General features: G+C 36.5%; 1 protein-coding gene across 1 annotated transcript; it reads right to left on the bottom strand.

The window, feature by feature from the left end:
• Positions 1 to 1,085: 1,085 nt before the first annotated feature.
• LOC100267825 (uncharacterized WD repeat-containing protein C2A9.03) lies at positions 1,086 to 9,093 on the bottom strand. Its single transcript, XM_002285768.5, has 10 exons — positions 8,804 to 9,093; positions 8,113 to 8,269; positions 7,859 to 8,026; positions 7,013 to 7,099; positions 2,608 to 2,742; positions 2,405 to 2,515; positions 2,213 to 2,304; positions 2,033 to 2,138; positions 1,864 to 1,950; positions 1,086 to 1,769 (listed from the first exon to the last, which is right to left on the bottom strand). The coding sequence occupies exons 2-10, from the start codon at positions 8,263 to 8,265 to the stop codon at positions 1,356 to 1,358; spliced, it is 1,353 nt and encodes a 450-aa protein (XP_002285804.1). The 5' UTR covers positions 8,266 to 8,269; positions 8,804 to 9,093; the 3' UTR covers positions 1,086 to 1,355.
• Positions 9,094 to 13,217: the final 4,124 nt, after the last annotated feature.

Below are 13,217 nucleotides of genomic sequence, written 5' to 3'. Positions count from 1 at the left end.
ATATACAAAATCTTAATTACTTTTAGATAAATTTATTAAATTTGAATTTTTACAGCAGATTCCTATTTTATGATTTTTTGATAGGCTGTGTTTCCCCATACAGTAAGGATAGATGTCTACTGTTCCACCTAATCTTCCAATCCTCACCTAGATAAAAACCGCACCGACGAGAGTCTCGAGACCAAGCCAAATTTCAAACCCAAAGTTAAACATTTGAAGGACATTATTATTATTAAACCATGTGGGGCAGAGACTGGAGAGACAGCCACAGATGTGATGCTCTTCCTTCTTCTCCTAGCATCTAGAGGTATACAAAGCAAAATTTGAAAGCCATTTAAACTATTTGTAGAGTAACGGGCACGGCATTGCAGATAAAGCATTAATGGTGGGTCATTTTCGCGGCAGTCTCAATTCTCAAAGATATTACGCAGTCCAAGAGGTCAAAGATAAAATTTAAGTTGAGCATTTACAAATTACACGACTATACAAAAAAAGAGGCTGAGAATGAAGTTGTTAGGGTGAAATGAATCTGATGCATGTAGGTATGTTTCCTGGTCAGACGGGATTGTCGTGGCGTGGGTGACACCACCTACAAGTAAAGGTTTTGGACTTTGGGCGACTGGGACGTAGACAAAAAATTTCCTCACGATGTGAAGAAGCAATAATTTAGCGGGTCCGGGTCAAGGCCTCGAGGCTTTTAGTTGTGGAATAATAGGATGCTTTGGTTGTTCTAAGCGTGGCAATACACGTGGGTTAAGGTTAGAGCATGCAGTGACATGATGACATGAAAATGGTGGGAGAGGGATGGCTCTGGAAGAGAAAGGACGAAACCTTGATTCACGCCCTAATCTTTCACGGAATGATGAGGCCCATTGCACATCAATGCACCTTCCTTTAATTCCTGTTAGGTTGGAAAATTCACGAAATAACAGTGGTTAGATTTTATACAAATACAAGAAATAATCAGACAAAAATTTTAAAAAATAATAATCCAAATATTTTTCATGCCCTTGAAGGGGTAGCAGCAAGGGAAATCTAAACAAGTGACCACTTCCCACATACAAACTAAAATCACATCAACATTCTTTACACCAGAAAAAATTTATCTCACATTTCCGATTCGAAAAGGAAATCACATTTACAAGAAAAAGAGTTCCCAAATGCCTCTAGCTTTCTCCACTTGGGCAGCCAAAATGTAATCCGTTATCCAAAAAACTGGAAAACAACAACCTTTAAGCCGACAGGCCAAAAATCTAAGCCTCCAACCTATGCTACCTATGCACATCCACCTCAACCCAATAAATTATTATGCTTCATTCCCAATTTTTAGCCGCCAACTTCAGATTTCCATTCCACTATATAATGGAATCCAAATACTGATTACACCTCCTCCTGTTGAATTCTAATAAGCTACCGTAGGTGCGATCCGCAATCCCAACAAAAAGAGCTTCTGTGTCAGGACTGAAGGATATTCCAGCAATCTCGCCAAAAAGATCAATCTCCTGCCCCTTCACATAACCTGACTCCGTGTCAAAGACATGGACAAAGTCTGCAGGCTCAGCCATAGCCATAAATCGACCATCTGAAGAGAACCTCACAGCTCGTATTGCTCCCATCCTTCCCTTAAGTACCGCCTGAGACTCGGAAAGGTTCCGTATGTCCCAGAGTCTACATGTTGTGTCCTGGTTTCCAGTCGCCAATGTTCGTCCATCTGGGTGCCAAGCTGAAGCAAACGAATAGTCCAAGTGCCCCTTAAGGGTTGCAACAACCTGAGAGGGAGTTCATAAATCAAAGCACTTTTATTAGCATAGTTCAAGATGATGGTTGTACAAAAAGAGCTTGCCAGTAGAAAGATAAACTTACTTTCCCTGTCTGAGCATCAGCTAGCAAGCACTCTGCACTATCACCAAGGACAGCTAGCAGCTTTCCATCTGGGCTAACAGAGGTGTTCTGCAAGATATGAGAGAATAGTAAGTACAGCTCCAGGGTTCAAAGCCATCCAAATCAAATCATCTTGCAGCAGGATACTCACATTTACAGACCAAGGGTAGGTGAACCGATTAAGGCAAGCGAAGTTCTCAGCATCAAAGATCCTAACTTCAGCGTCGTTGTTTGCAGCCATGACCCTCAACGAGCCACTGCACAGAGATGGTTCAGTTACCCCCACTTTGGAAATTGAGAAGGAATACTTGTATATGAGTAGGTTTCTTACTTGGGGTTATGGTATACATCAACCGCATTGGTGATGGCATTATCATCTGTGGTTAATTTTGCACAAAATGCAACCCCAGGCTGACTCAAATTCTGGCCAGAAAAAAATAAACATCAGAAAATGAAGCATGACAGACTACAACAGGGCAATTCTAATGAATGGAGACTCTTGTTTCATGCCCCCTTTCCGTACCTTGCAAATAAGCTCTCCCTGAAAACCACCTGCCACCATTAAGTTCTCTTTAACGGTCATAGTGCTTATCTGCACTCTTGAGAGTGACTGCCCCAAAGATCCTGGGCACTTCTGCATGAGAAACCAAAGTAGATTCAGTCTTCAATTTTCTTCAGAGCAAAATTAAGCAATCACTCAGACCATTGTTTGGTGAATCCCCTTACCAGTGTGGAAACAATTGGTTTAGCCACGTTTAGTACTTCTTTACCCCTCCTCAGCAATGAGGACCAGTGCATTACTGAGTAGTTCTGCATAAGGTATACATCATGCTTCGATGTTGCCCATAACAAATTCCTCAGCTGTACAATGACAAACAAATCCAGTAGATGCGCACATTAATAACAACATTCAACTATCTAGTAAGTGTGAGAACACAATTTAATGATGTGTCAAATATCTCTCAAGGAACCAAAATCAAATCTAAAATAATAACACACGTCAAAGTTTCACGTGTGCAACAATGACAAAATTAGTATAACATAATTAATATCTTATTCACCCATGTTATGGGTTCATGCTAGTTAAATATCCTATCCTATCAAAAATCAATATAATTTTTTGTGTTTGGGTAGCAGACACAGCACACTCTTGATATCTTAGCTCTGGCCAAGTAAAAAACTGTATTGGAGAATCCCCTCCAAATACAAAGTTATATTGAAGAATTCTCTTGAAACAAGGTGACAAATGCTCAATAGCCATTTACTTTGAACACACAGAAACACCTATTCCAAAAATACTCTGCCAGACAGTAATATAAAGAGAAGTTCTCCCGTTGGATTAAACTGACTGGGAAACTGCAGTAAATAAGCCAACAACTTATGTGATTGCCAAATTCATCTGATCATGTCAAAGAGAATATATGTCAGTATTGACTATATCATTGAATTTCTTGATAATAGGTAGCAATTCAATGCAGTCTCAGTGAGGAAACATTGGTTCCATCCAGGGAGAAATGTATAGTAACTGCCACATTGGACAATGATGTTAGACAAGGAAAAGAAAGAACAGTATTCTGGGGTAATAAGGCCGCATACAATTTTGTGCTTCTCCAAGAGTTGGTCCTTAGAGAAAAGCTATGAACCCAAGATGGGATCAAACACGTCAGTTAGTTACATACCCATGAGTCAAAAATTAAAGAGTTGCTATCAGCCAAAAGCCAATAAGAGACTCTGTCAGAAGTTGATAACTCTGCCTAAAGGTCATCATCATATCACCCTACACTCCCTGATAAACATAAAAATAAAATGGTATGCAAGTCACAGGGAAACGAACATAATCAGGTGCAATCGTGCAGAGTAACATTGGAGAGCTGGTTAAAAATAAAAGGTATACATGGTCCTACCCAATGGGAAGACCTTAGACTACCTAAACTCAGTAACACAATGTCAAGTGAAAATATTATCCCTGCCATACCATTGTAAATGAAAGGCCATTCACAGCAGTGATACCTAAAAGCCAACTCAACCCTAAATATCAAAATCCTTGCATAAAAACATGCCACTGACTGGAACCAAGGAAAGCAATTTCTAGTATTAAGGGCTGACTGAGTTAATGGAAGAGTGACTATTCAACTACGGGCATGATTGATTATAGTGCCAAGAACAGAAAAAATAAAATCAAAAACAAAACCTAAAGCCATAATGACAGTTATGGCACATGCAAGATGGAACTGGTACAAATTATGGTCCCAGTTGTGCACAATAGATTATATAATATGCTTATTTTGCTGACTTGTACACACATTTGTGCCATGGAAACAGAAAATTTTACACGCCTAAAAATTATGCACTCAAATAGAAGCTTTCCATTCCAGACCAGCTTAACAAATTAAAGAACTTTTGGACTCGGGTTAAGTCATGCATTTAAGTTATAAATGTGATCAAATTAAGAAATCCCTAAGCACCTTACTAAGCACAAGAATTATGTAACAAAGAATGAAGTAGGCTCGATGCTCAAAGCACTAACACAAAAGAATGACCATATTCACCAAAAAGAAAAAAAAGGAAAAGAAGAAGAAATGTTCTTATTGATAGAGGTCGATAAAACAGAAAAGATCAGAATTGTTTACAAGTTCTGATCCATTCTAAGTTGAGCGTGACTATCATGTTTACTTGGATTATAGAGACATTAAACATGAGAAACAACTCAATAAGCCTAAAATGCAAGAAAGCATTAGTCAACAACCGGGCAAACCATGAAGAAAACCACTCTCTCAGGCACAACCATGAGGGTATTGCATCCAAAAATGGAAATTATGAGGTTGTGGACATAGGATATCCATCGGATACATATTTGGTATCCCCCACCAGAAGGGGGGAGGAAAAAGGGACAGCAACAGACCATGGACAAGCCTCGACAATTATTACACATGTTAGCAAATTAAATTGCAAATTGGCATCCCAAAGTTCAATCAACATGCAAAAATAAATGAATAGTTGCACACATTAACAAAAGTAAACAAAACTAACACCATAAGGCATTTCTAATCACATCACTGCTACTAATAGGAGAAAAGATCATCAATAAGAAAAAGAGACTGTAAAGTGGCAAGGCAATGGAATCTAGAATCAATAATGCATGGTAAATATGGAAAGGGCGTTTAAGTTATTGCAATTTAGCCTTTGAATAATGCATCAAAGTAAAGCACCAAGAAGCAAAAATGCAATGATAGAGAGATAATTGGGCCCCTCATGACCAGGACACATCAATACTACTAAGTACAGAAATTTCCATAGAGGCCTCTTAAATGCTTAAATATTTTCCTATCATACCATATGAACAATGTATCCTTATTGCGCCAGCTGCTCAGATATAACTTCCATCCTGCTTTTAAGGCTGAAATAAAAAAAAATGGCAGTCCTAAACACCACAGGGGTTAAAGTAAATATTTAAACAGTCAACAGAAACAATATAATCACAACTAAAGCTGGCAATGCAGAGATATGTTATTCATTTTTGCAGCATCACCCAGTGTTTGTAACAACATGGATACACCCTTCAAAACAAATCAATAACTAGGCTGTTAAACAACAATTAGCAAAATGCTGATTGGATAATTAAGTAAAATGAAGCTTATGATTAAAATACAACCACGAGAAATGCCAAAACTCGGTAGTGCATGGTAGAAGACAGCCCACACATGCATTCAAATCACTGAGAGAGCAGTCAGCATATAGATGGAAAAATGGAACACATAAATTGGTGCAAAACAAAGTACTTGGATGGGGATTTCACACCATGAGGCTGCAGTATCTAGGGATTCTAATCTCTGGTTAATTAGACTAAAAATTGGAGTCATACTAGAAGGCCATTGTTTTGTTACAGAACCATTCCTAGAGAGTTATTTACTTGCCTCGTTAACATGTTGAGGCCACACACACACACAAGTTAACAAAGATTGGCATGTCTAAAATAATCATTTAATCCACTGTTGGGTTTCCACAGTGTACAGGTCTAACAAACTTCCATTAATCATTAACAAAATAAAAAAAATAGCTTGATAGAAATTCTTGTAGGTATTATCAATACGTGTACCAGTTCACAAATCCAAGGATTTCATATTACCACCAATTGCAACATTTTGCAGCTAACAACGCCAGTGAACATGCCTGATGCCATCAAGTCAGGCACATGAAAAATTCAACAAAAAGTAAGTCCAAAGGGAAGACAAGCATTATAGAAGTTTAAGCAATACAAGCTCAGTGCTAACTGCTAATTATAATAAACAAAGATTTTAAGTTTTAACTTCAAATTACATCAAATTGAAAATGTATAATCACCAATGTGTAGGTCTCAACAAGGAGCGTTACAGTGGCCCCAAAGGACCAGAATTTTAGCTGGAACACTTCTCAAACTCAAGTTAGTAATTCAGGAGGCCAATTACAGCATAATAAATGAAAAATAATACATTCATCTATGGAGGCCTAACATGAATACAGAACTCCGTACCTTCCAATTAATGGTTGAAGCACAGAGCTACTATCTTAATAAAGATGTCCATAAAGGATAGGATAATAACATATTTACAAAACCTGCAAAACTACAAGACTAATGATATGTCTACAAGACAATCCCTTCGAATCAACTGTTAGAAAAAACACCTAGATGCATGATCCTGAACTTGCAAATAGATTAATTTTCAAATGGTAAATAAATAGAATTTGTTATTCTTGAGTTATCACAAAGTGAGAGTTTCTTCAAGATACATCCACTCAAAATCCTAATCATAACACACCGAAACATAAGACCAACTACTGGTAAAGTTACATGACTAATAAACTCCTATGATGTTAGAAAAAAATATTATATATGTGAATGAAGTCAAAAAAATGATCTAAAAATTTAACAATTGACTTGGCTAGCATAACTTGAAAGAGGGGGTGGAGGGGTGGTTTGGGGAGAATAAAAAATCAACAGAAAGTACTAATGATATAAATACTAGGCCTTCAAAGGAAAAATAATGGTAATAAAAATGATGACAATGAAGAAGATGATGGTGATAATAATTAACAACAAGACGTTATTGTAGGCTTGTAGCACATTTAGAAGAGCAAAGGGTAATGTCTCTACCTGGAAATGCACAATGGTTGACTTGACAAGCCTTGTGTTGAACTGAAAATCATAGAAGGTGCTTCCCTTCTCTATTTTCTTGCAGTCCTGCCAGATAGAAAAATGATTAGCACCAAACAGGAGAAAAATTAATACCATCTTCCAAACATCGTAATGCCAGTAATAGATGGTAATTCCTTAAACTTGGATGTTTCTTGTACTGAAACACTATAGGATCAAACAATGAAAAATGGAATGGCAAACCTAAAGATAAAAAAACTCACGGAAAGGTATAGGTGTCTCCAGTGATTGTGATAATAAAAGTATTCAGTCTCAAATAGTAGTCGTCCACTAATACCAAAGTGATCAATTGTAGGATCGTAATTCAACCTTCTCAAGTTCGAGAAGCTTTTTAGTATTTCATGAATTAGGACTTAAAGAAGATAAGAGAAATATTAAAATCACTAGTTAAACCTTCATAATTCATCTAGAATTTTTTAGACCACCTTTGGAAGGAGCTTTAAAAGATAATTTAGCCACAGAAAATTGAACTGAAGCTTATTCAATAAAGCACCTAATATCAAAAACCACAACAACAAATATATTTATTAACCCAGAGAAAGGGAAGGAAACGGGAAAAAAGCATACAAAAATTAATTCAGAAAGATTCAGCAACAAAGGCCCTTTTTCAAATGTTATGCTAAAGAGAATATTACTGATGATGATATTCTTATTCTACTAGAGAACAAACACACATATCGGGGTCTAGAACAAGGAAGACTGCAGTCCCTTGGCAGAGAACCCCACTTCAAAAAATCGACAAGAAAAAAATATATCTAAACTATACTGGAGAAGATCCAAGCTAACCTTTTCAAGCTCTTCCCGAGGGCGCGATAGGTTCTCATAATTCTTGTATTGTTCCAATCTTGTCTCCCGATACTTATCTCTAGTAAAATTAAGCCTCTCCCAGGGAATTCCCTGTATATCTTTCCCATTTCTAGCTTCCAGAGCAGAGGTATCAGTCTTTGGCTTGTTCTGAGAGAGAATCAGAGACTTTATTCATAAAACGGGAAGAGAAGTGCCATAAGGGGGAAAACCTCCCAAAAAAAAGAGATACCAACCATTTCAAAGTTGTCTTCAACGTCCGAGTCGAAAGCCTCAAAGGGACTGTTCCTCTGTGGATCGGTCTCAGAAAAAGAGTCTTCTTCAAAATCGGTCATGTCGTAGTAGTCATCAACAACGTATTCCAAATCAGGGTTCTGAAACTCTGCCATTATCCTACAATTCACAATTTGACCGACCAATATTACTCGATAATTCCCGAAAATTGATCAAATAAAAGATGCATACAAATAGAACAAAGACAAAGCAAGGCGAGCCCCGGCTTGGATGCAAAGCCCAGAACTTCGACCCAGAAAGCGAGACTGAATATGAATAAGAAACGATCATGTAATCGCAGTTGAGAAATTAACCGGGAAAGCAAGTAAAAAGAGTTCTCAAACTCAGCAATAAAGAAAAATTATTCTCAATAGCGAAGAAGAATATTGCTCGAAAAACAACATAGAAGCAAAGAAAATCACAACAGAATCACGATGCAGAGTAATTGACAACAAAACAAAACAACACATCACATGACAAACATGGAAGATAGAAGAAGAGAACAGCTGCGCGATAGATGCAGCTAGTCGTTAAAACATACAAATAAGAGAAAAAAAATCTTGCTTCTTCGCCATCCACTCAATGAATCAACTCAAATAAATTTAAGAAAAAAAAAAAAAAGGATGGAGATCACGAATCAACCACGGATATTACCTTCGAATGCTGGCAAGAAAAGGTTTCCAAGCCTGGAGCAGAACAGATCGTAAACAATCAAAGATCTCCGAATCAAGAAGCAGATAAACGAAAGAAACAGAGTAAAGAGTTTCTCTCTCAGTCTGAATGAAAGAAAATGGTGGCTTGTGAACGTGGAATGAAGATGTGTAAACTTAAAAGACAGATTTGGAAGGTCTGAAGGGAGAGAATGAAGAGAAGAGTGTAGAACTACTTCGCAAAAACAGCCAGGTTCAGGCACCTGCTGTGGTCTACATATAGCAGTGAAGGAGGCGGTGGGGCCCTCTGTCGACCCACATGAAAGAATCCGTGGGCCACGGCTCTGGGCTCCACCACCGCCCTCCCCCGCGTAACACGTTTAGCGACCGTTTTCCTTGGGTCATGTGAACATAACGGACATGGTTACTTTCGACCCCGGGTTGAGTTGCCATGACATCCAATAATATAAATGGAAAAAAATATTTTTGTAGATATTTTAAATTATACCTTTAAAACTAAAATTATGATTAGGTATTTAACATAAATGGATTCCAAATTTCCTACATAAAACAATACACTTTCAATAAAAATTCATATAAACGGTAAAATCCAAAATTACACTACAGCATTTTACCATCACCAATTATCATTTTGCAGAAATCAAACGGATTGACGGTATGATGGTTTTAAAGTTAATTCATTGTATTATAATTTAATTTTTTCTATCATCACCATTAATTTCTCCGTAAAGTATAGATAGTATAAATATTTGTTTTTTAATGTGATCTTTGTCTTACTCGTCTCCTTGATTTTCGTCTTTTCAAACTAATCTATAAGCTCACAACCACCTCATCAAAAGCCAAAGCTTTTTAAAATTTTGAAAACATAAACTTAAGTGTTTTTTCATTGGATTGGCTCCATCTATGGAATATATATTGCTCTAAAAGATATTATAACGGAGTCTTCTCATTAAAAGTGTTTTTTTATAATGATTTTAAAAATATTTTTAATTATTTTAACACTTTAAAAAATAAAATTTTTAAATATTAAAATATATTATTAAAATTTTTTAAAATTATTGATAAATGGACTTTAATAAAATTGCATTCAAAAAAATAAAATATTCTAATTTTAAGGTGCCAAAATAGTTAATTATTTCCTTCTTTCTTAAGAAAGAGATATAGTAGACAATGAATTTTTAGACTAATGCATTTATTGTGTGTTTAATTCGTATTTATAATTTTATTTTTTTTGTAGCAAAGACGTGTACAAAAATCATAAATAGTAAATATAGGGATGTGTGTATGACCGTGGGCGTGACAGGTGTCAGGAAATGGTTGTTGGTATTGAATGTGAAATTATATTATAAAATATTAAAAGCAGGGAGCCAAATTGAAGGGCCGTCCACCAGCTCCAATAAGAAAAGTACACGTGGTTGCCTCTCAGGGACAGTTCCGGAAGCTTGGCATGGCCTGGTGATACCACGTGGCTGAACCCAACTCACGGAGTGACACCTCCTGCCGTGATTTTACTGTCCTTTAAAATGGCTTGGTTTAAACGCAGCGTTTACATAGACGGCGTTAGGGATGGAAGCTAGTCTGTTTAACTATGGTTAGTTGAGGATTTGGTAGAGAGTCATCCTGGTCCGCCACCTTTCTCCCTTGAGCCTCAAGGTCGGTTGACAGGGTCCCACCTAGAGGCTCCACCCCCTGTTTCCTTGCCCCTTACCGCCTCGAGTTTCCAAGTTCCAACTTCCAACCACACCTTTCTTTTTCTTTTTTATTTCCTTTAATTTATTACTTCGCAAGGGACAAAGGCTTGGCACACTCCACAATGGTTGTGTCCGGAAGGGTTTCTGGTTTACCATTTATGTATTTTTCTTTAATTTTTTATTTAATGGGAAAAAAATAGATGGTATTAAAAAGCAATGCGAAAATTGATTGCCATAATATATTATTGTGAAACCAAGGTTTATTTAATATTGATTTTGATGATAACAAAATAATGTTTAAAACTAATGATTCAAGTGTGATTAGGCAAGATGATTTTCAAAGTGGTAATTACAAAGACAAATCAAGTTAAGGAGAAATCATGAAAAAGAAGATCACCTCAAAGAGAAGTGTTTTTTCAAGATCTAAGCTTCATAAGATCTCTTTATAAGGTTGTTGGTGCACTAGGATTTTCATGCATTACATTCTTTATTTATGCATCAAAACCATTCAAGAGTTATTTTGTGTTAAATATCTTTATAATGAGATGGTTTCATGTTTTCAACTAAAATTTATGTTAAATATTTTTTAAACTTGTTTTAAAAGGTTTTGAGTTGAAAATGTTGGGTGTTGAGCCAAAAAATGGCTCAACCGGTTCAACTGGTTGAGGAATCGGTCGACCGGTTGTGCTCGTCCGATCGAGTATTGGTCAAGGGAGGTCAAAAAGTTTCTCTTTCTCCCAATGGCCTTCTCTTCCCAGTCCAGGTGATTCTTTTCTTGGTCGAGATTCGGTCGAGGTCTGATCGAGGTTCGGTCGAGAACCGATCGAGGTCCGGTTGAGGCCCAATGGTCACTTGTCAAGCATTTAATGTTAACGGCTAGTCAACCGGTTAACCCCTAACTCGATCGGTTGAACCCCCAAACGGCTAGTTTGGCTTTTATCTTCTATAAAAAAAGGCTCTAATATTTATTGTTTAAAAAAACTTAACCTTCTCAAACCTTTTTTGAATATATTTGAACTTTGGAAGTGTGTTTTTTAGTACACCATTGTTCTAAAACTTGCATATCCTTAGTGCACATTGTAATCATAGTTTTCCTGTATCATTTGAGCTTAAAGTTCTTGTACTAAGATTTTTGTGAGATCATTTATTTGTAAATCTTTGAGATGAAGTTTTTCAAGAGTGGGATATCTCTTGAGAAGTGTAAAGGGTGCTTAGAGCCAAAAGTCCAAGAGGATGAATTGGAACCATAATCCAATTGTATTGTTTAAAGGCTTGGTTTGGAAGTCTTTAATTAGTGGAACCTCAAGCTTGGGATTGAAGTTAGAGGAAAGTGGATGTAGATCGGGTTGCGCCAAACCACTATAAACTCTTATGTTTGTATTCTCTATTCCCTATTCTTTTAATTTATATATAATTGTCTTTATATTGCTTATTATATATTTGTACATAATTGTCTCTTACATTCACATAGTTTAATTTTGCAAAAAGAGATCATCACCCTATTCACCCCCCCCCCCCCCCCCCCCTCTAGGGTGATTACCATAAGTTGGATTACCTTAATTTTGATAACAATAACAATAACAATAATAATTTTTTTTATTTAATTTAATTCTAAAAATATAAATTCAATACAAATATAATTAAAATTAATTAAAACATTACATGTTTTAAATTATTAAATTTTTATAATAAAAAATTTAAAATAAATATCAAATAACATATAAAAATAATTTATTAACTTTTTTTTCTTATATTTTTTTCTTTCTTTATATTTTTCCTTAATTTTTCTCAATGCATTGGGGCGTAAATATTTGTAACGGCCACACCTAATTTTAAAGGATTTAATGCCATAAATTGTTCCAAACTAACTACTCCTTATTATAAGTTGATGAGTATTCAATGCACCGTATATTATAAGTTACATGCATGCATAGACATCGAAAAAAATTGCTGCCTTGTGATTTAGAGGAAACATGGTCTCTTTTTTCAGTTTTTGGTCAAGAACTTGGTAAATTTTAAAAAGGTGATACCCCTGGGAGGGCTACTTTGTCGTGTAATGGCATCTTCGAGTTTTCATGGGTGCCTCGCTAGATTTTGTTAAGGATTTGTTTTAGTTTTAAAATGGTGACATTACTCTGAGCAAGGGACCAGCGACTTTTTCATAACTCACATCGGTGTCTTATATCCATCCATGCCCACGGCCAAACTACTCCTAAATCAGTCATTTCTCAGAGGTCTGGAAAGTTCTTTGTATTCATGCATTTAGAAGCTACACCCAACCTAACAGCTGTGATGACTGGTACCAAGGCGATGCAGGCGTGGCCTACCATGTGCTAGTGGCCCACCTTGCCTGAAAACACTACCTTAGACTCATGTTCTATGCGCACACGGTCTTTGGTTTTTGGTCCATAGAAATGACAATGGGACGGGTTTTTTTGGATACCCATCCCTAATAAAACGGGGTATAATTTTAATAAATGGGTTTAAGAAATTTTTTTAAAACCTAGGACGGGTTTGAATAATATCTCGTCCCGCCCCATTTATAAATATATGAATATACAACATATAATATATATTTCCATTGACACATCCCCCATCTCCCATATCCATTCATATCCTCGTAAGGATAATCATCGAGATGATTGATCTGGTCTCTGGGATGCATAGTTATCCAGATGGTCTTCGAAAAACTAGCATGGGAAGATT

Source organism: Vitis vinifera, chromosome 18, assembly GCF_030704535.1.
Source record: "Vitis vinifera cultivar Pinot Noir 40024 chromosome 18, ASM3070453v1".
Taxonomy (NCBI): domain Eukaryota; kingdom Viridiplantae; phylum Streptophyta; class Magnoliopsida; order Vitales; family Vitaceae; genus Vitis; species Vitis vinifera.
Note: the sequence above shows the minus strand (reverse complement) of the source record. Positions and strands in the feature narration are given on the sequence as shown.